The sequence below is a fragment of the Diprion similis genome, chromosome 12 (assembly GCF_021155765.1).
Source record: "Diprion similis isolate iyDipSimi1 chromosome 12, iyDipSimi1.1, whole genome shotgun sequence".
NCBI classification, from domain to species: domain Eukaryota; kingdom Metazoa; phylum Arthropoda; class Insecta; order Hymenoptera; family Diprionidae; genus Diprion; species Diprion similis.
Genome location: NC_060116.1, coordinates 6,242,380 through 6,265,044, shown reverse-complemented (window position 1 = coordinate 6,265,044; position 22,665 = coordinate 6,242,380). Strand labels below are relative to the sequence as shown.

At 36.0% G+C, this 22,665-nt stretch overlaps 6 protein-coding genes across 9 annotated transcripts; 2 read left to right on the top strand and 4 right to left on the bottom strand.

Annotated features, from left to right (window-relative positions):
• Positions 1–352: 352 nt before the first annotated feature.
• On the bottom strand, positions 353–5,889 carry LOC124413143 (putative elongator complex protein 1). Its single transcript, XM_046893522.1, has 12 exons — positions 5,182–5,889; positions 4,684–5,112; positions 4,102–4,596; positions 3,802–4,019; positions 3,306–3,712; positions 2,044–3,187; positions 1,714–1,907; positions 1,299–1,563; positions 1,021–1,157; positions 777–931; positions 559–622; positions 353–445 (listed from the first exon to the last, which is right to left on the bottom strand). Exons 1-12 carry the CDS (start codon positions 5,632–5,634, stop codon positions 354–356), a joined length of 4,053 nt encoding a protein of 1,350 aa, XP_046749478.1. The 5' UTR covers positions 5,635–5,889; the 3' UTR covers position 353.
• Positions 5,890–5,918: 29 nt separating this feature from the next.
• LOC124413169 (39S ribosomal protein L34, mitochondrial) lies at positions 5,919–6,559 on the top strand. Its single transcript, XM_046893563.1, has 2 exons — positions 5,919–6,055; positions 6,204–6,559. The coding sequence occupies exons 1-2, from the start codon at positions 6,015–6,017 to the stop codon at positions 6,472–6,474; spliced, it is 312 nt and encodes a 103-aa protein (XP_046749519.1). The 5' UTR covers positions 5,919–6,014; the 3' UTR covers positions 6,475–6,559.
• On the bottom strand, positions 6,454–8,599 carry LOC124413168 (mitochondrial mRNA pseudouridine synthase RPUSD3-like). Its single transcript, XM_046893562.1, has 4 exons — positions 8,206–8,599; positions 7,905–8,094; positions 7,575–7,773; positions 6,454–7,458 (listed from the first exon to the last, which is right to left on the bottom strand). The coding sequence occupies exons 1-4, from the start codon at positions 8,465–8,467 to the stop codon at positions 6,940–6,942; spliced, it is 1,170 nt and encodes a 389-aa protein (XP_046749518.1). The 5' UTR covers positions 8,468–8,599; the 3' UTR covers positions 6,454–6,939.
• Positions 8,600–9,040: 441 nt separating this feature from the next.
• On the top strand, positions 9,041–12,812 carry LOC124412922. The gene is made up of 12 exons (XM_046893148.1): positions 9,041–9,155; positions 9,246–9,545; positions 9,638–9,739; positions 9,828–9,961; positions 10,108–10,198; positions 10,276–10,398; positions 10,603–10,801; positions 10,915–11,050; positions 11,136–11,359; positions 11,498–11,763; positions 11,854–12,027; positions 12,116–12,812. The coding sequence occupies exons 2-12, from the start codon at positions 9,302–9,304 to the stop codon at positions 12,556–12,558; spliced, it is 2,136 nt and encodes a 711-aa protein (XP_046749104.1). The 5' UTR covers positions 9,041–9,155; positions 9,246–9,301; the 3' UTR covers positions 12,559–12,812.
• A 5-nt stretch (positions 12,813–12,817) lies between these two features.
• Positions 12,818–15,749, bottom strand: LOC124412923 (mitochondrial import inner membrane translocase subunit TIM50-C-like). Its single transcript, XM_046893149.1, has 8 exons — positions 15,535–15,749; positions 14,643–14,995; positions 14,444–14,563; positions 14,109–14,216; positions 13,898–14,029; positions 13,515–13,638; positions 13,279–13,382; positions 12,818–13,165 (listed from the first exon to the last, which is right to left on the bottom strand). Exons 1-8 carry the CDS (start codon positions 15,674–15,676, stop codon positions 13,073–13,075), a joined length of 1,176 nt encoding a protein of 391 aa, XP_046749105.1. The 5' UTR covers positions 15,677–15,749; the 3' UTR covers positions 12,818–13,072.
• Positions 15,750–16,372: 623 nt separating this feature from the next.
• LOC124412921 lies at positions 16,373–21,033 on the bottom strand. 4 transcript variants are annotated; one of them, XM_046893145.1, is made up of 7 exons: positions 20,808–21,033; positions 19,916–20,145; positions 19,473–19,697; positions 18,843–19,017; positions 17,603–18,765; positions 16,911–17,482; positions 16,373–16,831 (listed from the first exon to the last, which is right to left on the bottom strand). In XM_046893145.1, exons 2-7 carry the CDS (start codon positions 20,081–20,083, stop codon positions 16,528–16,530), a joined length of 2,607 nt encoding a protein of 868 aa, XP_046749101.1. In that variant the 5' UTR covers positions 20,084–20,145; positions 20,808–21,033; the 3' UTR covers positions 16,373–16,527. The 4 variants fall into 4 exon arrangements, with proteins under 4 accessions (XP_046749101.1, XP_046749100.1, XP_046749103.1 ...); XM_046893144.1 differs by having other exon boundaries at positions 20,728–21,032; XM_046893147.1 differs by having other exon boundaries at positions 16,911–17,401; positions 20,728–21,032.
• Between the last annotated feature and the right edge of the window lie 1,632 nt (positions 21,034–22,665).

The window sequence follows — 22,665 nt, the reverse complement described above, 5'->3', positions numbered from 1 at the left end:
GTGAAGTGATATAGCAATATTATAATTACCGTTCTACGAGCATCGTCGAACATAATTATTATCGTATATCAATCCAAGCTTCAATCTGTGGGAATTGAATAGTTATTTATTCCGGGAATTTTATAAAATTAAGTATACCACTTTGCGTTTTCGCGTCGAAAAAGAAAAATTAATATCATCTTTGATAAATTATTTGATTTCTTTTTTTGCTGGGTCAGCAAAACTTAATCACTTCGGTCCTATGATCACTTAAAATTAATAACTGACTGAATAAAAAATCAGCGATTTACACGTCACTAGTTCGTGTAGTAATAGTCAATCTCCCAGTTTTTTTCAGAGCACCATTTTTTTCTTTAAGTGTTGGATATTAACTTTGGCTTTGATGATACCATTTCGAGTTGCCAGATACTGGGATTTGCTAAAGGTGGATACCGCAAATGCGGTTCTGAAACAGTTGAAATCTCTACTAAGCACATATTCTTCAGTCCAAAATTACTCAAAAAGTCGTCACAATTTTAATCAATTATCATTACTGTATCAACATTTTATTATCCTTACCCAAAGAAGGCTCAGGCACGTCTCCTTGCCCAGGTTGTGAACTTTCGAAATTTATACGCAGTGCCTGCGAATAACGAAGAATAACGATGGTTCAAAAATAATCCTTCAATTGATAATTTGAAAACTTGATCGTGATATAAAAAAAACACGAGGTGCAAGGCAACAGCGCTGTTGAAAAATATAAATAAGTCATTTTCTGGAGAAAACGGGCCACTTACAGAATCTGTTGAACCATTGTGCACGTACTCAGGCCAGATTTCCAGTTTTCCCCTTTCGATTTGATTCAATAATTCTTCCATCAAATTTTGCAACTTTTCTGCACAACTGTCGTTATAGAATCGTAACAATATCCTCATGAGTGAGTTAATCTCCACTGAAAGAAATCGAGTGTAATTAGTTGAAGTATTTATTTGTTTTCAAACGATTGGACTGTATACTTGAATGGATGTGACAGTGAATTACCTCTGTCTGCGTAAGTTGTTGTTACAATTCCATGCAATGCACTTATTAGAGCTAAATCTTCGTAAATACTGCCTTCACGCAAACTATGAAGTTTTCGTTCATGTTTTCTCCTATTTTTACTAGATCGATAACTTTTGCTGTTGGTAGAAACAGAAAAATAATGAGTCAATCTTGTCAAACGACGTATCTCAATTTCACACATTAAATACATTTTAAAATATTTGTAACTATGCTAATTATTCCAGTCCAACAATTCGCTTAAAAATTTCAGTACTTGCCTAGATAGTCTAGAAGACTGAGACCCACGGCTTGTCATTGATCCAGCAATGCTGCTTGTGTCACTAAACAAATCAGATTCTCCCGTCACAGGGTTGAACTCGTGATCTCCATCACCAACATCTCTTAGTTGCAACTCTTTCAATGATTTTTCGGCTCTAACAACGCTCAGTCGCTCTCTGAACTTGATAAAATCTGTTTGATTTTTAATAATTTTTGAAATCATGTAGTCAGCATGCTCCTGAACACCAGGCTTTATGTGAGTTTCTAAAAAGGATTAATAGTATCATTAAATAATTGAGCACATAATGAAATTGAAAGTTTACTTCAAGCAATGAGCGATGGTTTTTTATCGCATACTATTGTCGTTCAAAAAACGTATTAGGCATGGATATAAAGTTGTTAATTAGTCCTTACCAACTATATCTAGGCGCTCTACTTGATAAGCAATCCTCAACGCTTCGTGCCACAGCTTGCCTTCGCACAAAGTAGCAACAGTGTCTTCGGGTTCGTGCAAATAATGCATTAAAATAGTGGCAGCATCGGCATATTTTCTGGTGTCTTTCAACTGCTTTACTAAATCCTGGTATAAACACTGCAAATCTGTAACGCTAAAAAAATCAGTGTGTTAAATTTCTGGAAAGATTATCCCAGATAAGATGCGTGCATACAATTTTATGCGACCACATCCCGAGGATCAACTATTCAAATAATTGTATTTGGATGTGTGAGAAGTTATTTTGTCACCTTAACTTCATTTCTTGGCCAATGACGATAGCTTCACGCCAATCCCCAGCTAGCTTAAAAGCATTCAAAGCTTTAACGAGATTATTACTCCGAGTGAACATAATAGCTGCTTCTTGATATTTTCTAGAATCGATAAGGTATTCTCCGTAAATTTCAGCAATATCTTTGTACTCCTTGCTGTTTCGTGTAAACAATTTTAACGCTTTGGAATACAAATTTTGCGTTTTAATCAAAGTTTTACATTCTTCAAAACGATCTTTACACTTTGAGATATTATTCAAAGCACTTTCATAACGTTTCAGGTGTACATCAATAGAAAACCGCATATAATCATCATCCAATTGTCGTAAATCATTTAGAAACGGAACGTATTCCTTAGGGTCTTTTTGAGATTTTGCTGCGACAAGCATCACCAAGTCGAAGTCATACATTCCAAGTGCAATATCAAACAATGTGTTAACGTCAACTAAGTATAGTAAATATTTCAACGCTTCTTCCGATGAGCTGTGCAGCTTCGCTTCAGATTGTTTTTCCAACTTTTTAATCTCCTTTACTTTCACCAGAGCTGCTTCCAAATCTTTAACTTCATGTTTTTTTACCAAACTAGTGAGAATCGGTAACAACAATCTGTCTGCATCAAGTCTTGCTTCCATGTGATTTCTCAGAAGTTCACAAACGTGTTCGACCTTATTTCTACTTGAAGAATCTTCTTCACATTTACCAAAAGAAATTATCGGCTTATCTGTACTACTAGGTACTTGATTCACTATGTTGTTACGTTTTGCTTTGTGGGAGTAACAACTCGAGTACATTGTAGAGGTTACATCTTCCTCTTGCAAATCTGATAGAAACAAGCTCAACCAGTTTGGATTTTTTATATCCTCAATAAACTTTTCAGCATTCGCAACAAACAAATCTGGATCATGATCAAATATCAAGTTCAAATTAATCCTCTGTTTCCGGATCAAATCAAAAGCGGCGTGGTAATTTAACTCGTTCAAGAATGTACCAATAACATATAGAGAGAGCGCTCTGGGTTGAATACACTCTAAATTTCCACGAGGCATTTGCAAGATAGTTCTGGTATCTTTTGGTACAGCCATTATTAATTTTGATCCTCGTTCTATGCGCCTCAGACTCAAACCTAGAGTGACATCATGTAATATATTCAATTACAACATCTGGCATTCTTTTCCTGTTATTAGTGAATGCGATTAAAATGAAGCAAATTAATATGATTACAACATAACGCAACAACACACCTGAGACCATTTTTTCATTATCCACACCTTCTCTTGGTTCAACAGTCAGATCATGTGTTAATAACTTCTGAAATCCAGTGCCATCCAGGGCAATGCTTATCAAAACATGTTGGAGTGTGGTTAGCAACAAAAATTCCGTGTGCACAAAGAAGCTGGTTATGTTGTTGGCAATTTCTTTGCCGTCAACAAATAAACAGTACTTCTCGCTGAGGCATAAAACAATATGTTTGTTATCAACTTGTATCACCTCCACTTGGTGGCAAGATTCACTAACAGTTATCCCTGTTGGGTTAACGCCTTTGCCTTTGCTGTATGTTAAAATACAACCCTCAGCAACAATGTAAACTGTTTCTGGATCAGGACTAGAAACAATGTGCTGTATAGCACCTGTAATTGTGTGAATGCCTCTGTAAATGAATATAAAAATAGGATTATAGAAGCGGGTCAAACTGATCTTCAATTTCTACTCAAACATGTTGTTCAATCGAATACGCACCGCACAACAAGACGACCATTCTTTTGAGTGTCGATACCATCTACATGAATAATACAAAGTACAGAATTGAGCCCTAGTGGTGCGGCGCACAAAATTGTGTCTTCATTATACCACAAATAGTGATGCATAGAATATGAAACTGATTCTGAAATCGGATTAGGTATTTCCCATTCAACTTCGTACGTTTTGATGTGGCCATATTCCACAAGGTTTGGTACCTGAACCAAATAGCACAATAAATTATAAATTAAGATTTGTCTCATTCATTTCAACCACGAGGAAATTATGTTGGAAACTAACCTGTTTATAAAATGCCAACCGATTATTTTCTAACAGTGTGAATAACACATTTGAGTTGATCCAGCTATCCTTATTTTTAATTTCAGGTGCAAAAACTACTTCGTTAATGGGCTCGTCAATTTGTAGAGCCTGGTGAGCCATGGGTGGCGGCACAACGGCATCTCTGAATCCTGTCAAAAGTGCTCGATCGCCATCGATAACTCCGACAAGAGCTTTGTCAGTTTGGTTTTTGCCACGACTGTGGCTAACGGTCCAACAAAAAGTGTACACTAAATATTTTTGCTTCGTTAAAACAAGCAATTTTTTCTCACATCCAGATATCGTACTCCAGGATATATGCAAGAGTGGATTATTCTCCGAGAACAATAGAGTCTGCTTCAAGTACCAGTGGTAATTGTTTTCTGTCCACAACTGAACGCGTGTACTACCATCATTTATATTTATGCACCAAATTGCTATGATATCTGAATCTGTGGACCATTGCAAATCCTTCACCTACAAAGTATAAGTTTTAGCATTGGATTAATTGAATTTATATTTGAGATGTGTACATTGAATAAATTTCTATTTCTAAATTCTGACCATAATTTCTTTGGGCTCAAACGGTAAGGTGAATTCTCTGTGTTTCAGACCATTTTTTTCAAAGAATGATACAACATGCTTGTTTGGAAACCTCTGTGTGATTGCGATCAAATTTCCAGATGGTTTCCAGGCCAAATTTTCTTCTAGTCCTGAGCTGGGCTCACTTGTATATTGGAGGACTCCTTCCCTGCTAAATACTTTGAATAATCGGACGTTTGTTTCCTTTGTAAGAAAACTGACGGCAAACAGCATGCTGTCTCCTCGCCAAGAAACTCGAGGTAATCCATCATCTGACTCGGACTTTTCTACGGACAATGGCTTGGCTTTGGCGGCAGATTTTCCTTCCGAACCATGAAACTGAGTCTCTTTTTTACCCCAACCGACAGTCACGAATTGCTTCTCTCCGAATGTGGTCGAATTTAAGTCAAACTAAAAAAATGAGAATTGATGTGGAAAAATTGAGCTATGACTAGAAGTACGAAAATAAATGTGGCTCACCTCTGTAATCACATGGAAGCCAGATGTCATTACAATAACAGTATCATTTGAGGTGACAAGTGTGACAATTTCGTGATCAGGGCTCAATTTCATGGCACACAAGCCTTCGTTGATTTGTGCAGCAAATTCTGCCTGTGGATCTGGGAGATCAATCTCGATGGTGAAAAGTCGTCCACAAGAATAGGCCAGATAAATCTGGCGTGTACTGTCACAAAACGCAAATCCCACAAGCTTTGAATCGACAACATTTTCATTTCCAAGGTGAAAATATTCGAATATGCCAGTGGTGATATGGTAAACGTTATTGTTTTTGTATACATAAAAATCACCACCGTCGTTATCAAGGCAGCAAAGACTCTCTGCTGTTGACGATGTTAGCACTTCGGAGTCGAGGCCAGATTCCAAATTTTTCAATTCTATGTAACTTTGTTGCAAGACTCTCAAGTTCTTCATTTTCTTTGCTCGAGTCAAAGAGTATGGGATTAATTAAGTCTGTACAAATATGAGGTTAGGTTTCACAGCAATCTTCGTCGTAGTTTCCTCTTTATTCTTTTCTACCAATCTACCTTCTACCGCTGAAAAGCAACAAATAAGCGCCACTATTTTTTCCTTTTTGTCACGCACTACGAGAGCCGTCAAGACATTTTAAAACCCCCAACACGTGTTTGAGAACACGTTAGGAAGTGAACTAACGAGGTTAGGTGCGCATAGCCGCTCGGATTGGCGCTGCTGTTTGCTGCGATTTCCGAAACACACCATTTACCACAAGCCAGCTGATCTAATTTGAAGATCAAGCAACACTTCGATTCTGTGTCCTTTTTGTGCCGTAACAAATGTTCGGAAAATTGGTATCAACGCTTTTCAATGCCAGCAGGTGAGCAATATGAATTTATGTTACTCTTGGTGAAATTACATGGAAATACATTTTTGAGGTTAGTCAATAACCGCACTCATTGCGTAGAATCCCAGTGTAAGATATAACGTAGTGTGTGAGTATTAACAGCATATCTTATACGTCTCAGGCTAATTGCTCCTTCACTCGTGGCGAAACAATTCCATTCGGCATCTTCGAGAGGGATTACAAACGGATTGTGCTCTTCGAGTGTCAATGCTAAGCCGGGAGGAACCTGGGCCCTAATTCCAGTTAGGAACAGGATCCGCTGGCATTTCCCCAAGGCTAGAGAAACCATTCGGATTGTGCGACATGGCTGGAATACAAGGATGTCTACACCAGGTGGCCGGAGAATTTTAATGCGAAAGATACTCAAAGGGAGACATGTCCTTAGTCACTGAATAAAACAAAGAATTGATTATCTGATAGAATTAGAATCATCGCTGTCAAAATTTAGTCCTTGCAATAAATAAATTCTCAATACTTTACAGATGTAATCATTTTTATGTATATTTTTCTTCTACCACTGACGCCTATCTACAAAATCAACCACAGATAATCGGTAAATTGAGTCACCTGCACTTTGTGAATTTAATCACAATTAGTTGTACCATGGGTGGAACTCTGTATCAATCTTGAATACTGTCCTCATATGTATAAACAAAAAGCAGTAACTACAATCCTCAATAAATTCGATGTATTGCAGACTTTCCGCTAGGAAATTTCTTATTACTTCATAATAAAGATGCAGTTATCATTGGAAAGTTATTTGCAAACGTATTTATCAAGTTGAAAGCCATGAAATCGGAAGAAAAGTTTTAAAAAAGTCTAAAACATTGATACAACCTTATTTAATATATGGACTTTTACTGCGAGACAGCAACGGACGTTTCGTCAGGAACTTCCTCGTTTTCAGTTGGAATTTTGAATTGCAGCTGGTCGCAAGTCCATTGAAAACTAGGTGGCAACGGAGCTACAAGCTTCAGATCCTGCCCACGAGATGGAAATGACATTAATGTAATTTCTCTCAAGTGAATGTGCGCAGGTATTATGACTGCTTGCGACTGTTGCAAATGCAACTTTTTTAGAAGCTCTGGCTGCAATATCGGAATTTGCCTTGACGCATCAACAAAAGGACTTATATGCATATAAGATCCCATTATTTTTTTCACTCGAGAACCATGAATGTTATCGCCTAAAATGGGGCTGACCAAAAGAGTCGAAGCAAACACCCTTATGGCGTGCCATTTTGTGGTAAAACATTGAATTTCCATCAAGGCGGACAAATTCCCATCCGAGACTGAGATTGTGCGATAGCAAACATCAAACGTTTTCACTTCTCTTCTCTTCACTTCATTTTCCCCCCATTTGGTCACAATAATTGGCTGAAAATCAGAACATTGGATTCTGTATCAGTAGCGAATGGCTAATGCGATCTCAAGTATCTGAACAAAAATGTTGTTCTTTGATAGTGATAACAGGAATTTTGTCCGACGTCTACCTGCTTGTAAGTTTTACATGGGCTCTCCTTCTTTCTGATGGCAAGATTAAATTCCCCACTATCGCTTCTAGGTGGCTTAGTCGTGACAATCCAATAACTTTTTGCAAACGTTTTAGCACATTGAGCACGAGACAAGGCCTTCTTTATTGCATTAGCTTTGTTTTCATCGCTTGCTAAGATTGAAATGCCACTGATATACCTGGAAAAAATAAAAATTTGATTACTTGGCAAAATCAATTGCACGTGGATTTTTTCAACAAGTAAACTGTAAAAAAATAATAGATCCGTGAGTTATCTTATAGAAGTTAAGAAAGTAATTTTTGCAAATACCTCTCAGGGGATTTCACAATACTAAGTGATGGATATCCAAGGTCTTTAGATATTTTCGGAAGAACATCTAACAACGAATAGTCGACAGAATTGGATATGCCAACCGAAGGCTCCCATTTCGCCTTTTCGCCTGTTACTTCTCGCGGAAAGTTGGAAATCCCATATGGTTTATTCAGAACAACGACACCATCTAGCACCAAATGGAATAATAGAAATAATATGGAATTCATATACCTATAGTATCTCACGAGACTATATACGTGAACATTTTTTTTTATAACTGAAACACAGAAAACGTTACTTTTGTTGTAAATGACATTGTCAATTAAGTCTTGGGAAAAGTTTTCGATTGATGTCCAAGGGTGAATTTTTTTATACGGATGTAAGGGTTTCCTGTCTCGCTGGTCCTTTTTTTCATCATTCGTATTTCCGGAATCTATCTTTCGGTTTTTCGATTTTTTGTCTGAGTTATAAGCCGTCGCAAATGATAACCTATTCGTGTGATTGACTTTGTAACTTTTCAATAACACACTCTGGACGAATTGTTGCAAAGTACTCTTCATCGTAAACTTTGCGTATGGTATCTATAATCAGTGCTAAAACTCTTGCATCTTTATTCAATACCACCTTTGACGGAAATTACTCGAAAAATGGAAATACACCGGCTCAAAAACACGAATTCAGCGAAGCACGTGTGTCGTGTGTCCACAGATTTCTATGTCAGCCGGTTGTTCCGAGTTTGTTTTTCTGCAAAAATTTCCGACTTTATACTACTTTATAGACTATTTCAAAAACATCACCTTGTTTTCAATTCGAAACAAAATGCAAGTACGATGCTATGCGAATTATGTGACAATGCTACCAATCTCTCACGTGCGTCGGCTGCATCGCCAGTCATCGTCACATAATTCGTAGAGAATCGTACTCACATTTGGTTTCGGACCGAAAACAAGGTAGTCGGAAGAGGAAGGCGTTAATGAAAATTACTGTAGTGTGTCCCTCCGTGATTGTATCATACTCATTACTCACAGGACTCACACCACGAGTGTATCCCACGTGCGTCCCGCGACTTTATTCATATCGTATGACGTAAAAAATATGAAATGTATGAACAGTCCATTTTCTGTGCCGAATTTTTCACGTAAACGTGATTAGCATTGTTAAATTTGATACTTTGAAATACGAAACATAACAATGTCTTCAACCATCTTAACACTATCCGCAAATTTCTAAAATTATAAAGAAGAGGAGGTTAGTTTACAGTAGTTTTACCTGTACTTTCTGATTTGAAGTAATCACACCAGGCGCCAGTTAAACGTATTCTTTTTAAATTTATTCTAGCAAAATTGTTAAACGATTGTGTTCAGACTACCTTATGGTATCATTGAATCGTTAAAATGGTTCCACAAAACAGTAAGGCACCAACTTTGTTGAGCCGTGCAATAAATAATCTACAAGGTAAATTGAAAAACAGCTTTCTCAATGGCCATCCACATCACATAGTTCCTGGTTGTAATTTGAATAAAAATCCTGACGTTGAGAATTATGACGAGGATCATCTTATGAATATGTTCCAAGAGTTTCCGTACAATGTAAATTTACCAAAGCCTCTACTACCCCCTGCAAGATTGCCTCAGTGTGGTGAGTTCCTCAGCACTTCAGTTTGCTATTCTGACTTACCTAAAGATTGCACAAAAGTTGTAGTTTTCTTAACTTCTAAAATATTTTCCCAGTTCTCAGAAACAGCGATCCAGCATTGCAGCTCCTCGAAATTAAATCTGAAGTCAAAGACAATGTCAATCAAATAATCAAGTATCACGAAACACATAGAAAAGGTATATTATTGGATTTTAACATTGAAAAAAGCAGTACAATTGAATTTTGCCAAAGCTTAATAACATTCAATCAACCTCGTTTTGTTAGATCTGGAAGTTTGCCACAAGACAAATCTAAAATGGACAAAAATAGAAAAAAACACAGAGCAAACGTCCGTACCAAGATATGTTGCTGAGTTGGCTGAAATAATGGAATCTGACCCAGACCCTGAATTTGAAGGGGTAAAAAATTGGCTCTACAAGAAACATAAAAATTCATTCATTAGTTCTTACAATTTTCAACCTAGTAAATTCATTTAATACAGTTGAAATGAGTTTCTGGTTGAAGCTGGATTTACTTATTGTTGAGAATAATCCAACTGTTACAGGAATATAACTGGTATTATACAGGTGGATCTTTAGATAACTTATGTGTCTCTGGAAAAAATATATTGCTCTTTCCATATGCCAACGAATTAGGTATGAACGTGATTAATATGTTATAAATAATTGTACATTATAAAGATTCAAAGATTGAACAAAAATTGGCTTTGCAGTTGCTGCACCATTAATTGAGAAACCAAATTCATCGTGGAGGCCAAATTTAAGAGTAGCCGGAAAATGCGACCTTGGCAGTACCTTGTATGAAATGAGGCATGTCATTACCGCAGGACATAAATGTAAGTAACATGTTAATAATGTAATGTTTCGACTGAAAAGCTATGTTTTGCATGGAAGTACACGTTAATGTACACAACAACTTTTATCTGCAGAGTATCAATTATCAAGCCAAACATGTTTCGAAAGAAAAGTTCACAACTCAGAATTTATCATACAGATTCTGTCTAATGAGTGACTTTTCACTGGTAAAAATTATGTTTCAGGTAGGATTCTCGGCAGGAAAAAGTACTCTTGTAGCTTCTATTCCCTGGCGGATGAGCAGGAAAAATTGGAATTGAATGAAATTCACCAAGAGTTATCGGACTTGCCATACATCAGTGCGGACTTAAATCCGATTGAATCTAATAAATATTGTGTAGTGAACAGTTCCCGATCTGTCGAATTCAAAGATTTGAATAAAATGTAATTTCTTTCGTAAATTGTCTCTTCAGTTTATGAAACGATTTTTAAGCCACAGCTTTTAGTCTAATTTACAAATCATCGATGATAGTAATTTTCCTTTACGTATTTTACAGAAAGTCTTTGAGCAGCACAACAATGCCGAAACATCGAAGTTTGCCAGATAATTGGATGAGTATAAAATTCAATGAATCAGATCCAAATTTGATAACATTTGTTGATAGATGTTGTCTATATTATATTGATTTACGGGTAAGATTCATAAATCACACTGTTATCTTTCATTATATTTTCTTCGTTGTTCTCAAATATTGTGTCAACTTTATGGTTTCGGCAGATTCCGTTGGATGGGCCTACTTTGACTTTGTGTCCGAAGCATAACTTGGAAATATGTGAGATGATTTCTATGAATTCTGCAAGCAAACAGAATTCGTTTGATCAGTACTTAGGAACATATCACAGCTTGTTGTTGTGCGACAGTCGGTTTGGAAATTCAAATGTTGTACAGAAATGGACTCACCAGTTTAAAAGTCCTCCGCTTTTTTCTTCGATTGTAGAAAGGTAGATATATTTAGTTACAAGATCACATACTAAAATATATAACTATTACTCTACAAATGTTCATTACTCACTAATAAATTGGAAAACGATTTTAACATCCAACAAATAACTGTATGTAATGGTATCATCTGTTGTTAGAAGTGGCGAAGAGATTATCACTTTATCTAGCCAGTTGGCTGGAGAAAATTCAATAATCATTAACAATTGGACCAGCGACACAAAAATGCATTCATATGCTTTGCCATATATGCCGCCAAGTATGTCAGAAACTTTGAAAGCATGCCAAGACATAGGAAAATGTCTAGAACCGAGCCTGAGAAATAGATTGGAACTTTGCAATGCTGGTGCTGTATTGAATCTAAACGACAGAAATGATGTAACTCTGTTCACTCAAAATTCAATAGGTACAATAAGTTTCATGTAACCGTGCACTAGTAACTTTTGTGAATTCAAGAAAAGAAATTCATTAGTTTTGTATGGCTCAAATTATACAGGTGATATATTTTACCAGTGCATAACGCACGAGAAGATTTCGGGAAATGATTCGGAGGTGAATTCAAATTCTCTACTGGCATTAGAGGCTTGGGAAGAAGCATGTTTAGCGCAGAGTAAAACTGTGAAGCCCTTAGTACTCTCGGAGAAAGCAAGTATGGAACATATATTCAATGGTGAGTTTGAAAAATAATTAAATCGAAATTTATTAGTCCAAATAAAGTTGCATCAGTTATTTCAATTTTTAATAATATCTTTCAACAGAGATGAGGAATAAAAATCGTTGCTTGGGACAGAAAGAACCAGAAGTACGATGTTATGAACCGAAGTGGTTCCAGTCAATGCAGGAATTAAATTCTTACATTGATATTTTCGCCCCAGAACTTTTAGCAATGTGGGACATAAGACAAGATTCTATCCCTTTGGCTGTAACTCCTCACCAAAAAGTATTGAGTTGGTTGGAAAAGAAAACTCCCTCTCAAAGTATGACGCAGTCACAAAATCTAACACAGTCCCAAGAAGACACATCAATATTAAACGAATCAAATGAAATTCTTACTCAAGAATTGATTAGCGTGTCTCAAAATGTACCACCCCAGTACATTCGTGATGACACTCAGAATGAGCAATCCGGTTATGATGTACCAAAATCAAAAGCATCTCAGAAAAAAGGTGCCAAGAAGAAAAACTACGTTGCTGGGTTTTAATTGGTGCATGTGTCGGAGTTGGAGAATCGGAGATTACTTTTTTATTCTCAAAATCGAAGTCTGAATGATAGTCCATAGTGATGAAGTGTAAATATTGTTATAAGTATTTTTACAACTGTTAGTTAAGTGACCCAGATATCATAATTTGCATAGAGATGTAAAAATGAGAAATAATGAAACAGGAAACTGGTGGTTTAAAAAGCCTGAAATAATGCTGGTAAATGTTACAGCTTATGTTAAAGCAACAAATAAATTTTCGTAACGGTTTACAATTACTGTATATTCTTATTTACAAAATATGTTGTATTAAGCAATACAACACGTTAAATAAATTATTCTTCAACTCATGATTAGATATCAATAAGTAACTGTGAGTTTTCATTTATTAATGAAATTTTCAAGCTGGTCTGTTGATCCGGAAAGTCCGCGGCGATAATGATTTGTGAATTATGCGTATTCGTTCTGAAATTAAATGCAAAAAAACATGCACTTTTCCACCTTTTACATTCAATCGTTAACGATTCCGTAAAAATGATGGTTTCCATTTTGATGTTAGCACTTTATTGTCGTCCTTCAATGACTTGTGTTCATCCTCCTCCATTTGCAGCTAAGAAGAAGTAAATCACTCGTTCAAACTATCGTAAGCTTATTTCTACGCACTGTGCTTTTCGACAATCGTAAAAATCAGTTTTATTACTTATATAAATACCAACTACTTACCAAAAGTTTTCGTTGGTTCTCTCTGAAGGCTTCCAATGGATTGTCAAATTGTTTGTAGTAATTAAGAACATCCCTCACATCATCTACATTTGTTGCTGATATCACTATAAAAATGTCAATTTTACATTAGAGCATTTCAAACTTCTGATTTGCCGATAACTCAACTTCGTGTAAGCTATCTTGAAATATCGTTAAGTGAACTAGCATTTAATTAACTAAAATTCTGTTAGACGTACTTTTGAGGAATGCAGCTAAGTCATACAAAGTCGTATCATCATCGTTCCCTTTCCATCTGGGAAGCTTCAGCATATTTTCAGGATTGAGTTTTACACTTTCGCTATTCCAATCGACTACGATTACCTAAAAAAATCAAAGCATGTAAATCATAGTTAACTTTTCCCCAGCCATTGTTTTATATTTGGAACGGACACGAGCAAAATTTGCCCGGGAAGAGGATAATAATTAAATGATACAATATGAGGAAACATAACAGGTACTTGGAATGTGCCTTTTTATAGCAACTATTTGTTTACTATTATTATTATTCCAGTTTGGAATAACTTCTCATCTCTGCGCAGTGTTTTTTTTTTTATTGCTTTACGCATTGCATAGAACTCACTTTACTGAGATCCCTGTTAAGTGCAGCCAAATCCTTGACGTGGTGCCCATCCACAAAACGCGTTGCATCTCTCACCAATCTGTACATAATATATCCTTGCGGGTCCAAAGCATCCAAGATGGGAAAAACGGTCTGAAATTTGTTGAAATTTTAAATATGAGAAGAAATATTTCAGAAAGTGAATGTATAGTATACAGTATAAAATACTCACCATTCCTTGTTCGGCCGTGTAAATTACAATTTCAAATTGAGGTGGTGCAACGGCCTCCAAAAACTGATCGACTCCTGGACGTTTCTTAAATCTCCAACCGGTTTGATACTGTTAGAAAATAATTACCAGTTTGTTAGAGTGAAAGTTGTATGAATTATTGTCTCACGATGAGCAGGGGTGCTAATTACTAAAGTAGAGTACATTCAACAACAAATTAAATGGGACTACATGGTATTTCATGATTTGACTTTTTTTCATGGTCAATTTATCAGTCGCAGAATGTAATTCAGAACTTTATTTATATTGTCATAGTGAATAACACAGTGAATGCTTACCGTCCAATCAGGGTGAACTAATACATCTGTCATTTCAAGAATCAAAGTATATGGAGGTTGCATATAAGGATATTTCAATGGATCCGGTAGTAACTTCTCTCTGCTTGGTTCTTGAACAAGCTGTACGAACAGATATGATGTCGTTGGTTGATTAGAAGAGGGATATTAAATTTAACAAACAAAAGAATGGATATCATACTTTTTTGTAGTAGTTTAGTTCCCTACGTAGCCTTCTGTACAGCTGTTCGAAGTAAGGTAAATTACTAAATTCATCTTCGATAATGTTTCCTTGGTCGTCAAAATTGGGTCTGGCTAATTCATAAATTAAGTAAGAGCCCATCACACCCATCGATACTCCAAAGAATGCAAAGCTGTACTTCATCATTTTCCATGAATGTTCTCTCTGCTTTTTATCTTCAGCTTCTTGTTTTTTCTGATCCTCATCTTGACTCGACTCGTCATTTTGACCACTCGTTGCACTGACAGGTTTCAAATGTTGATCAACTGTCGATTGTATGTTTGTAAGACTCCCAGCTATCCCAGGACGGTTTGCTAATGAAACAAGAATGAAATACACCCACTAATATAGTATACTTCAAATACAAGCAAATTTTCACTTTGTAGTGAAATAATTCTAAGAAGTTTATTCGGTGCTGTGATGTATTTTGATAAACTTTGAAAAAAGAAAAACGTTCACAGGTTTTGTTTTGCTCGTAAGAGAAAAATTTCAAGTTTGTTTACTAATTGTATCGCATGATTGAAGTTAGCCTTCCTCTCAACCAGGTCAGAATAAGGTGACCCTCAGCTATAAAAGACACTCGTTGTATTTGAATCTAATTTTTTTGAGTGATGAAAACCTATTCAAAAGCTTAATTTCTCACGTGCTTATTTGCGGAGCTTGTTTTCGACAGAATATGCGGAAAATAATTCTGATATAAAAATCCGCTTCAATGTAGGCTTTTAGTAATGCAGATTCGCGGATAAGAGAACAGTAATTCAGTCAGAGTTTTGAACATTTGTTGCTCCGGAATTAAATTCGTTTATCAAAGTTTCGTAAAGTTGAGGTTATGTCGTTAACGCAATGTACTCACGATCGGTGCTGTAATAGCATTTCTGTGCTGACTGAACGATGGATAATTTTCTAATCGGTTGACGAAGCGTTGAATATGTTCCACACCTGTTGCTATTGTATATTTTACAAAAAACTCGTAATCCTCGAGCCGCGAATGCCATGGTTTATCATGTACCGCACACTTTGATCGGTTGGTTGAAATATTTTTATGAAGAAATGCCGGGATTTTGACGGTAAGCACTGTCTATTAACTTATCGACAGATTCCCAAACGGCCGAAAATGGAAACACTCGAGTACGAACGGTTTAATCGCAAAAAAGAGAATATCGAAATTTAAGCCAGACGCATTTGCAAATTTCGAAATCACCAGGATCAACATAAACCTGAACATAAATTTCTGTTATACATATACATACATGAATTTATGAATATTATTTCGTACAAGATTATTAAATAATAAATTTTTATTTCAAGTTATATTGTATAAATATAGATAATACTATCATCATATCTTTGTGTAGATGCCAAAATGTAAGGATGAGCGGTTCATAAAGTATATTAACTATATTGGGATTTCCGAATTATTGAATTAGTGATCTTTTAGTTGAGCACTTCTTTAAAAAAGATTCCATATTAACGAATATCAGTTCCTCTGAACTTTCTCGTAAAAAAAATAATTAATGATTCAGGAATTAGAAAATTAAAGATCTACTGTAATACGTTCGAAATTTTTAAAACAATTTATAAATGCATCATTACTAATTTGATCGCACAATTCAACTCAGAAAATATTAACCAGCAAGAGAGCATCTTACCTATTTTTTTTTCTTTTTTTGTTTTCTATAGACGGTTTTCGCCTAAGTATCTATTTTCTTACTTATTTTATAATAACAGCCATATGTTTGAACGCTTACTAGAATAAAATATCTGTACGGATTTTAAAGTACGAATTTTTAATCAAGAGTTAAAGAAGGTGTATTATGTGCATTTAGTTTTTCTTAGACTTGATAAGTCAATGGCGTTTCGTTTGCATTATATTTTTTCGATGAGGCATCTTGACCATCTTTTTGGCTGTGAAACCGGCACGGCCATCCCGATGCTTTCGATCTCTCTTCTCCTTTGGCAGTACCCAGTAATCATAAGACTCTTCGTCATGTATTCGTTCTTTGGAATTCGATCGACATTTGTCTGGTCGATAACAATTAAAACCAACTTTCGCAACAACCTTCTCTCGAGCATCCTGACGCGAAGAAGCACGCTCGAAGAACCATTCAGACCGATGATTACCATCGCGATGCATCTCCCGAGCATGAGATCTGTAAATTTTAAGACGACACATTTTTTGGAACATAAAATGGTGGTCGATTTAGGCTATTTTCTTGTAAATCACATTACCTTTGGAGCTGCCAATCACCCGACAACTGACCACTAGTCTTTTGATTGGCGTTTTGCTTTTTCGAATCTTTTTGAGTTTTCGCAGAGCCCGTCTTTGGAGGCGGTAAAGTTTTGTCGTTATACTTGACTTTTCTTAAATCTTCAGTATCATAATTGTTCTGTGTTTTTATCCACTTTTTACCGCGACTCTTCTTGCGTTTTTTGTTATCATTTTTGTTTTCATCATTAGATACCAATTTTTTCTTCGATTCAGTTGATGTAGATTCAGTTGATGTAGTGGAATCATTGGGACATTTTTCACCCTTCCGACAGCGTTTGAGAGACCCTTTAGATGAAGGAATTTTCGCTTCATTTTTTAACAACTTTCCTTCATATACCTCTTCTGAAATTTCTTTGCGTAATGGAGATTCTTGGAATCCTGGCGCCACGTCATGTTGTACAACTGACTGGCGAACGTTAGCATTCCACTGCTCTTTCATAATCTTGACGTTCTGTACAACATTAATGTCGCTTTCACTTGGAGTGACATCGTGCTTTGTCTCGCTCAAGTTGTTCTTTTCTTTAGCGTTCACCTTTTAACAAAAAATTGGAAACAATATTCAGAAAGAGAGCAAATTACTTGAAGAATCAATTTATATGATTTCCCAAGGTGTAGATTGCATATAAAATACTACGAACCATCAATTTCTTACCTTGCTTGGAAACTTGACGCTGTGTGGTTTTTCCTCATCCAAGTTTCCCTGCTCAGATGGTATAGCATTACTAGTTGATTTTAAAATCGTTGAATACAACGGTTTTTCTTTTGTATTTGGTACTTCAAGCTTCTCAGTTTTTTCGCAAATAGATTCTAATTCAACCCAAGGGTCTTGGCTTAAAGGACAAGTTTCTGCTGGTGCTAGTAATTCCATCATAGAATTTTTCCAGCTCTGAGAATCTTTGCTTGATTTCATAGTCTTGGTTCTCTTCTTTCTACCCTGTTTTGTGCCATTCTCTGACAGAATTTTCCCAGACGTTTGTTTAGTGTCTTTATCTTCTCGTCGAACCTTTGGTTTCTTTTTCCAAAAATCAATTGTTTTATTGTAATCATAACTCAAATCTGGCATCGAACTGTCACTAGAGTAATCTCTTGAAAAATCATTTTCAGATCCAGAAGACGAGTTTTCGGATAAGCTTGCTTCTGCTTTACCTGTATTCTTCAGGTAAATCTTTCGATTTGATATTTTCTGTGTTTTGGTTTCCACAGAACGTGCATTTGGCATTAAAGTGACGTTTAATACTTTATCGCAGCTCTTTAGAAAAGAATTATTCTCTTCTAAGGATTGAGACAGCTTTTCATCCAATGATTCAGACGTTTTCAACAGGCATAATCTCTTGTTCAACTTGTGCCTAACTTTGTTCAATTTGTGATGAATTTTCATGGTCAATCCATGAATGGTATAAGTTAAATCAGTAAGCAACGATTCGCAAACATCTCTTATCCTCGTTTCGGCATTTCTCAAAAACTCCACCTGCTTTGGTCTTCCTGCATTTTCAAGTTCTTTTACAACAGTGTGTATAATTTTTTTAAATTCAATCAAATCAGCAACAATGCTTTGTGTCTTGGATGCGTCTAAACTTATAAAATCATTCTCTGGGTTGATATCGTCAATAACGGAGCACAATGTGTTCAGTGATGTTTGTAATTGTTCTAGGATAGTCGTATCTGGATCGAAGATGTAAGTGTCTGAAATTTTTAAAGGTTTCTCACGTCCTTGAGAACGTTTCGTTTTTGATTTAGATCCCCGCTTGTAGAGTTTTCCTTGTGCTCGTTTCACTTGAGGAATAGTGGATTTTATCTCGTCGAGAACGTTTTTAACTATAAAAAAATTACAAATAATTCTTTCAGGCACTTAGTGAAACTCTTACAGTTATATTCTATCTATTCTAGCTTACCTTCGTTCAATTCTTTTATTCTGTTAATCAACATGTCACTCTCTGCCTTTATAGTATGAAAATCGATAGCATTTGTAACAGGACACTCATCATCCATACTAAGGATGCGGCCTGCACCAAGCCCAATGATAGCTGCCAACGAACAGGCAATTACAAAGTTCAAAATCGTTCCCACCTAAAAACACGAGTTTTAAAATTTTTTGTTACATACCTACGCAAAAGTGAGGATCCGTGTTAAAGAAAGTGTATTGATGTAATAGGATGTATTCTTTTTTTGCAAATTTGTGAATCAATAGTGATAAAGTAGCAAACAAGTGATTAGCAGCTTTGTAATTGATTGCATAAATTTCTATGGGTCTTCGGGGAAGGATTAATTCAGTTTTAGGGTGTCAGCACTTTTTTCTGCACTAAATTCCAATATTAAAATTGGTTCAGCAATAGATTCTATTGAAAACTGATTATCCTTGCATAAGGAATATATTTAAATCTTGATTCAAGATTTATAAGGTACTGCGTGTCTACATGATATTGTTTACTACAGAAATTGCTGAGAAAACAAAGATATTTTATGACGGCATAATATGAAATTTTCTGTTTCAATGTTTAATCAATTTTTAACATAAAAAATACCTGCGGACTTGACTTTTCTCCTGTCTTTTCAAATTTGCTTATCGTACTGCACAAATGATTTCGGAAACCATCGATTTCTCCAAACTTCTTTGTTGCAATTAACTGATCACCATCACAATCAGTTATTACCGATATACCGTCAGAATCTTCAGCTGCTTTGTCATCATCGCTTCTCGTCTCATTATCCACAGCATCAGTATCCAGTGATGAAAGCACTTCTATACTCTGTGTAAGAATATTTTATTATTTGAAGTCAGTCGCAATTTCATTACTGCCATTTCAGTACTACAAGTCGAGTACTTTATGAATCCAATGAGAACCTACGGCAACTTGCAAATAGCTCCAGAAAAGAATATTTCAACCTTATAAGTACGGACATTATTGTAGCTATGATTATTGTCAGCTCACAATTACAAAGTATTGATCTAGACAATGAGTTTTACCCCAAAAGCTTCCTGAGCGTCGCTGACTGACGCTCCGTTGTTACTGTCTTCATCGGAATCATCTTTCTTTGAACAATTTTCACCAAGTATTGTCCAATCGTCGTTGGAGAGATTTTCTGTACTTTCAGAGTTTCCACAATCGTGATAAATCTGCTCTTTGTCAGCCATGATGAATTTTTATCTTTATTAAGTTTGTGCCGATGTAGCGTAGAGTCGCTTCTTTATGCCATCTGTAATGGGATTATTAAAAATAAAAAAGGTTCAAAACCGTGGGATGAATATATAATTCTTCAATGTGACAATAGCATTTTCATATAATAACTGTTGCAATGATTATTATCGTTCAAATATACCATTTATTATCTGAATAATAAGCTCATTCCTAAGAAATTACACTGAAACAAGGTCACGTTTGTTATTCCAACTGTTCAAACTGATCCGAGGCAAAAGCGTACAATCGTTGCTACAATAGAGAAGTTTATCTGATACGAAACTGAATGAAACTGAAATGAATAAAACTGTGAAATCGTGTTGCAGTATGACTAGATGTATTTGAAGTAATGAACAAAGAAGTTGAACGTAAATAGCACTGCAGATATATAACGACTGCATGGATGCAGAAACGTACAAAGCGTTATTCAGAAGTAAAATTTTATGGATGAAAATTCTGGCCCACGTCATTACTTCGCGTTTCGCGGTCAATGACAGTGAGAAAATGCATGCACTTATTGTAAATTGTAAATCATTGGTGCAGGCTAGGCGACACTTCGGTAGTATAAATGAATGAATACGTAAAATCGTTCAAAGCTTACTGGTAGTTTTTTCGTAAGGTTTCTCGTTCTTGTTCTTGATATTAATTTACTTGTCAATTTCAGCGAAAGTTTAACATTACTTCGTTGCTGCGAATGGCGTGGCGATGTGCAACTTTTCATCATTGTATCATTTTGTTTTAGCGTTCCCCCCCTTGTTTTCTTCCTTTTCATCACCCGGGATTGGCGAATTCTATTTGTTTGGCAACAAATGGCACGGCCAGCTGATCGCCAGTAGACAACATTTGGTGTGTCAAGGCCGATCGATGCGTGTAGTTCCATTCTCCTCGTGTCAGGCATGCTTACACGGATTTACAGATACCTACTTTCATTTTCATTCACGAGGCAGCTCATTCTAGAAATGAACAGTCGATCATCCTGTGTTATACGTATACAAACGCCATGTTTATAGTACCGATTCGATAATGGAATCCCGCTTAATTTTGAACGCAGATTTCCGTTGACGTTGACTCGAGCTGTTGGAAAGATAGTGACTCTAATGGGATTTTATGTGCCTTACGAGATTGCATGTTGAACGGATCCGGCCGATAAAAAAGCTGCGGGATCGCTACATCGCTTCCATCGCTTCATATGATAGTTACCTACCGAGTACTGGTTACGAAAATTTGCCGTATTAACATCGAGGAACCATATTTTTGTTTACTCAATGACACTGATTTGTTTGCGTTGATACTTCGTTATCTGGTATATACCGAAGCAACACCTGCACACGGCACTTTGTACTTATAAAATTTGTTCAGTGCATTCTTGGAAGATACATTCTCCTCGTACAAAATTTGCTGAACAAAAGAATTTTTGAATGCAATTTCCTCACTTCCTTGAAATTGAATTTATTTTAAGAAAGTTTGGAGTTTTTGGAGATTATACATGCGTTTTGTAATAAAACATAGGAAAATGTGCATAATCTTGTGCATTAAAAATTATCATACGTAGAACATCATTTTGGCACACTTATTGAACCTGCGTAATCACTTTCGAATCTGGAGAATTTATATCCTGATCCGTATATGTATAAGAGAGAAAATTTTTGCACCGTTCTCTGCAGAATGTATTCTTCATTCTTATCCATGCATACGTTAAATATAATTTTCCTCTTGGCATAAGGAGGCTCGAATGACGAATGGGTGTCAGCTATCCGAGCACGAGCCCATCATGGATTCTTAGGCGACACGGTGAACAACACCGAGCACAGGAAAGAGATCAGGTGCAATCGCAGAAAAAAAATTTCATTTGAGAGCCTCATCGAGCACGATCGCATGTCCCTTACGTTCACAGGGTGTTCCGTTAAATGATAATACATGTTAAAAAAAAGTCGGTTGGATGTCCGTCAAAACACGAATTTCACAAAAAAAAACTTACTGCATATGATGCGAACATTAATCCGAATTAGCGGTTATATTAATTTCAATCAGATGTGTCGCTACGTTAATATTTGAAATACAACGCAACTTCGATTCGATACAATTTGTAATACACTAATTTTCCCTCTATACCAATTTCTTTTCTATTCTCTTTTACACAAATTTAAATTCGAACAAAGTGAAAAAATAGGAAACGAACGAATTTACTACATCTTCACTTTCACAGCGATTAGGAATGTGAAATGGATACCTATAGACCTATAGGCCCTTGTCCATAATTTTAGCATCTTTATCAAAAGCCTCACGTGGCTCACGAACGTGTGAATTAGTTGAGTACTCAGTACGTGATTATCTTGTAATCAATTAAACAAAAAGTAGCAAATTTCCTCTGACATTGAGAAGAATTTCATTTTTTTATATTTACAAGAGAATTCTAGTAAAATGGGTGATAGGTATCGTTACAATATCGGTTATTAAGTATTGTCAGTATTACAAGAAAATGTGTTACAAGCAATTATTCAGTGTGATTATATAGTCGCCAGTACTGCATCTTCTGGAC

Bases quoted from the DNA above. Each gene is read 5' to 3' on its own strand.
- LOC124413143 (XM_046893522.1), bottom strand. From the start codon at position 5,634: ATGAAGAACTTGAGAGTCTTGCAACAAAGTTACATAGAATTGAAAAAT. The intron at 4,020-4,101 runs GTTAGTTTCCAA...TATTTGGTTCAG, and splicing joins GGTTGGCATTTTATAAACAG to GTACCAAACCTTGTGGAATA. The intron at 446-558 runs GTAAGGATAATA...CAACTGTTTCAG, and splicing joins CGTGCCTGAGCCTTCTTTGG to AACCGCATTTGCGGTATCCA.
- LOC124413169 (XM_046893563.1), top strand. From the start codon at position 6,015: ATGTTCGGAAAATTGGTATCAACGCTTTTCAATGCCAGCAG. The intron at 6,056-6,203 runs GTGAGCAATATG...TATACGTCTCAG, and splicing joins ACGCTTTTCAATGCCAGCAG to GCTAATTGCTCCTTCACTCG.
- LOC124412922 (XM_046893148.1), top strand. From the start codon at position 9,302: ATGGTTCCACAAAACAGTAAGGCACCAACTTTGTTGAGCCGTGCAATA. The intron at 11,360-11,497 runs GTAGATATATTT...ATCTGTTGTTAG, and splicing joins TTTTCTTCGATTGTAGAAAG to AAGTGGCGAAGAGATTATCA. The intron at 12,028-12,115 runs GTGAGTTTGAAA...ATCTTTCAACAG, and splicing joins TATGGAACATATATTCAATG to AGATGAGGAATAAAAATCGT.
- LOC124412921 (XM_046893145.1), bottom strand. From the start codon at position 20,083: ATGGCTGACAAAGAGCAGATTTATCACGATTGTGGAAACTCTGAAAGT. The intron at 18,766-18,842 runs GTAAGCTAGAAT...ATTTTTTTATAG, and splicing joins AATAAAAGAATTGAACGAAG to TTAAAAACGTTCTCGACGAG. The intron at 16,832-16,910 runs GTAATGTGATTT...TAAAATTTACAG, and splicing joins GGTGATTGGCAGCTCCAAAG to ATCTCATGCTCGGGAGATGC.
- LOC124413168 (XM_046893562.1), bottom strand. From the start codon at position 8,467: ATGAAGAGTACTTTGCAACAATTCGTCCAGAGTGTGTTATTGAAAAGT. The intron at 8,095-8,205 runs GTAACGTTTTCT...ATTTGGTGCTAG, and splicing joins CAATGTCATTTACAACAAAA to ATGGTGTCGTTGTTCTGAAT. The intron at 7,459-7,574 runs GTAGACGTCGGA...TCTGATTTTCAG, and splicing joins CATGTAAAACTTACAAGCAG to CCAATTATTGTGACCAAATG.
- LOC124412923 (XM_046893149.1), bottom strand. From the start codon at position 15,676: ATGGCATTCGCGGCTCGAGGATTACGAGTTTTTTGTAAAATATACAAT. The intron at 14,564-14,642 runs GTATGATATCCA...CTGTTCGTACAG, and splicing joins AACTAAACTACTACAAAAAA to CTTGTTCAAGAACCAAGCAG. The intron at 13,383-13,514 runs GTACGTCTAACA...ACATTTTTATAG, and splicing joins CTTAGCTGCATTCCTCAAAA to TGATATCAGCAACAAATGTA.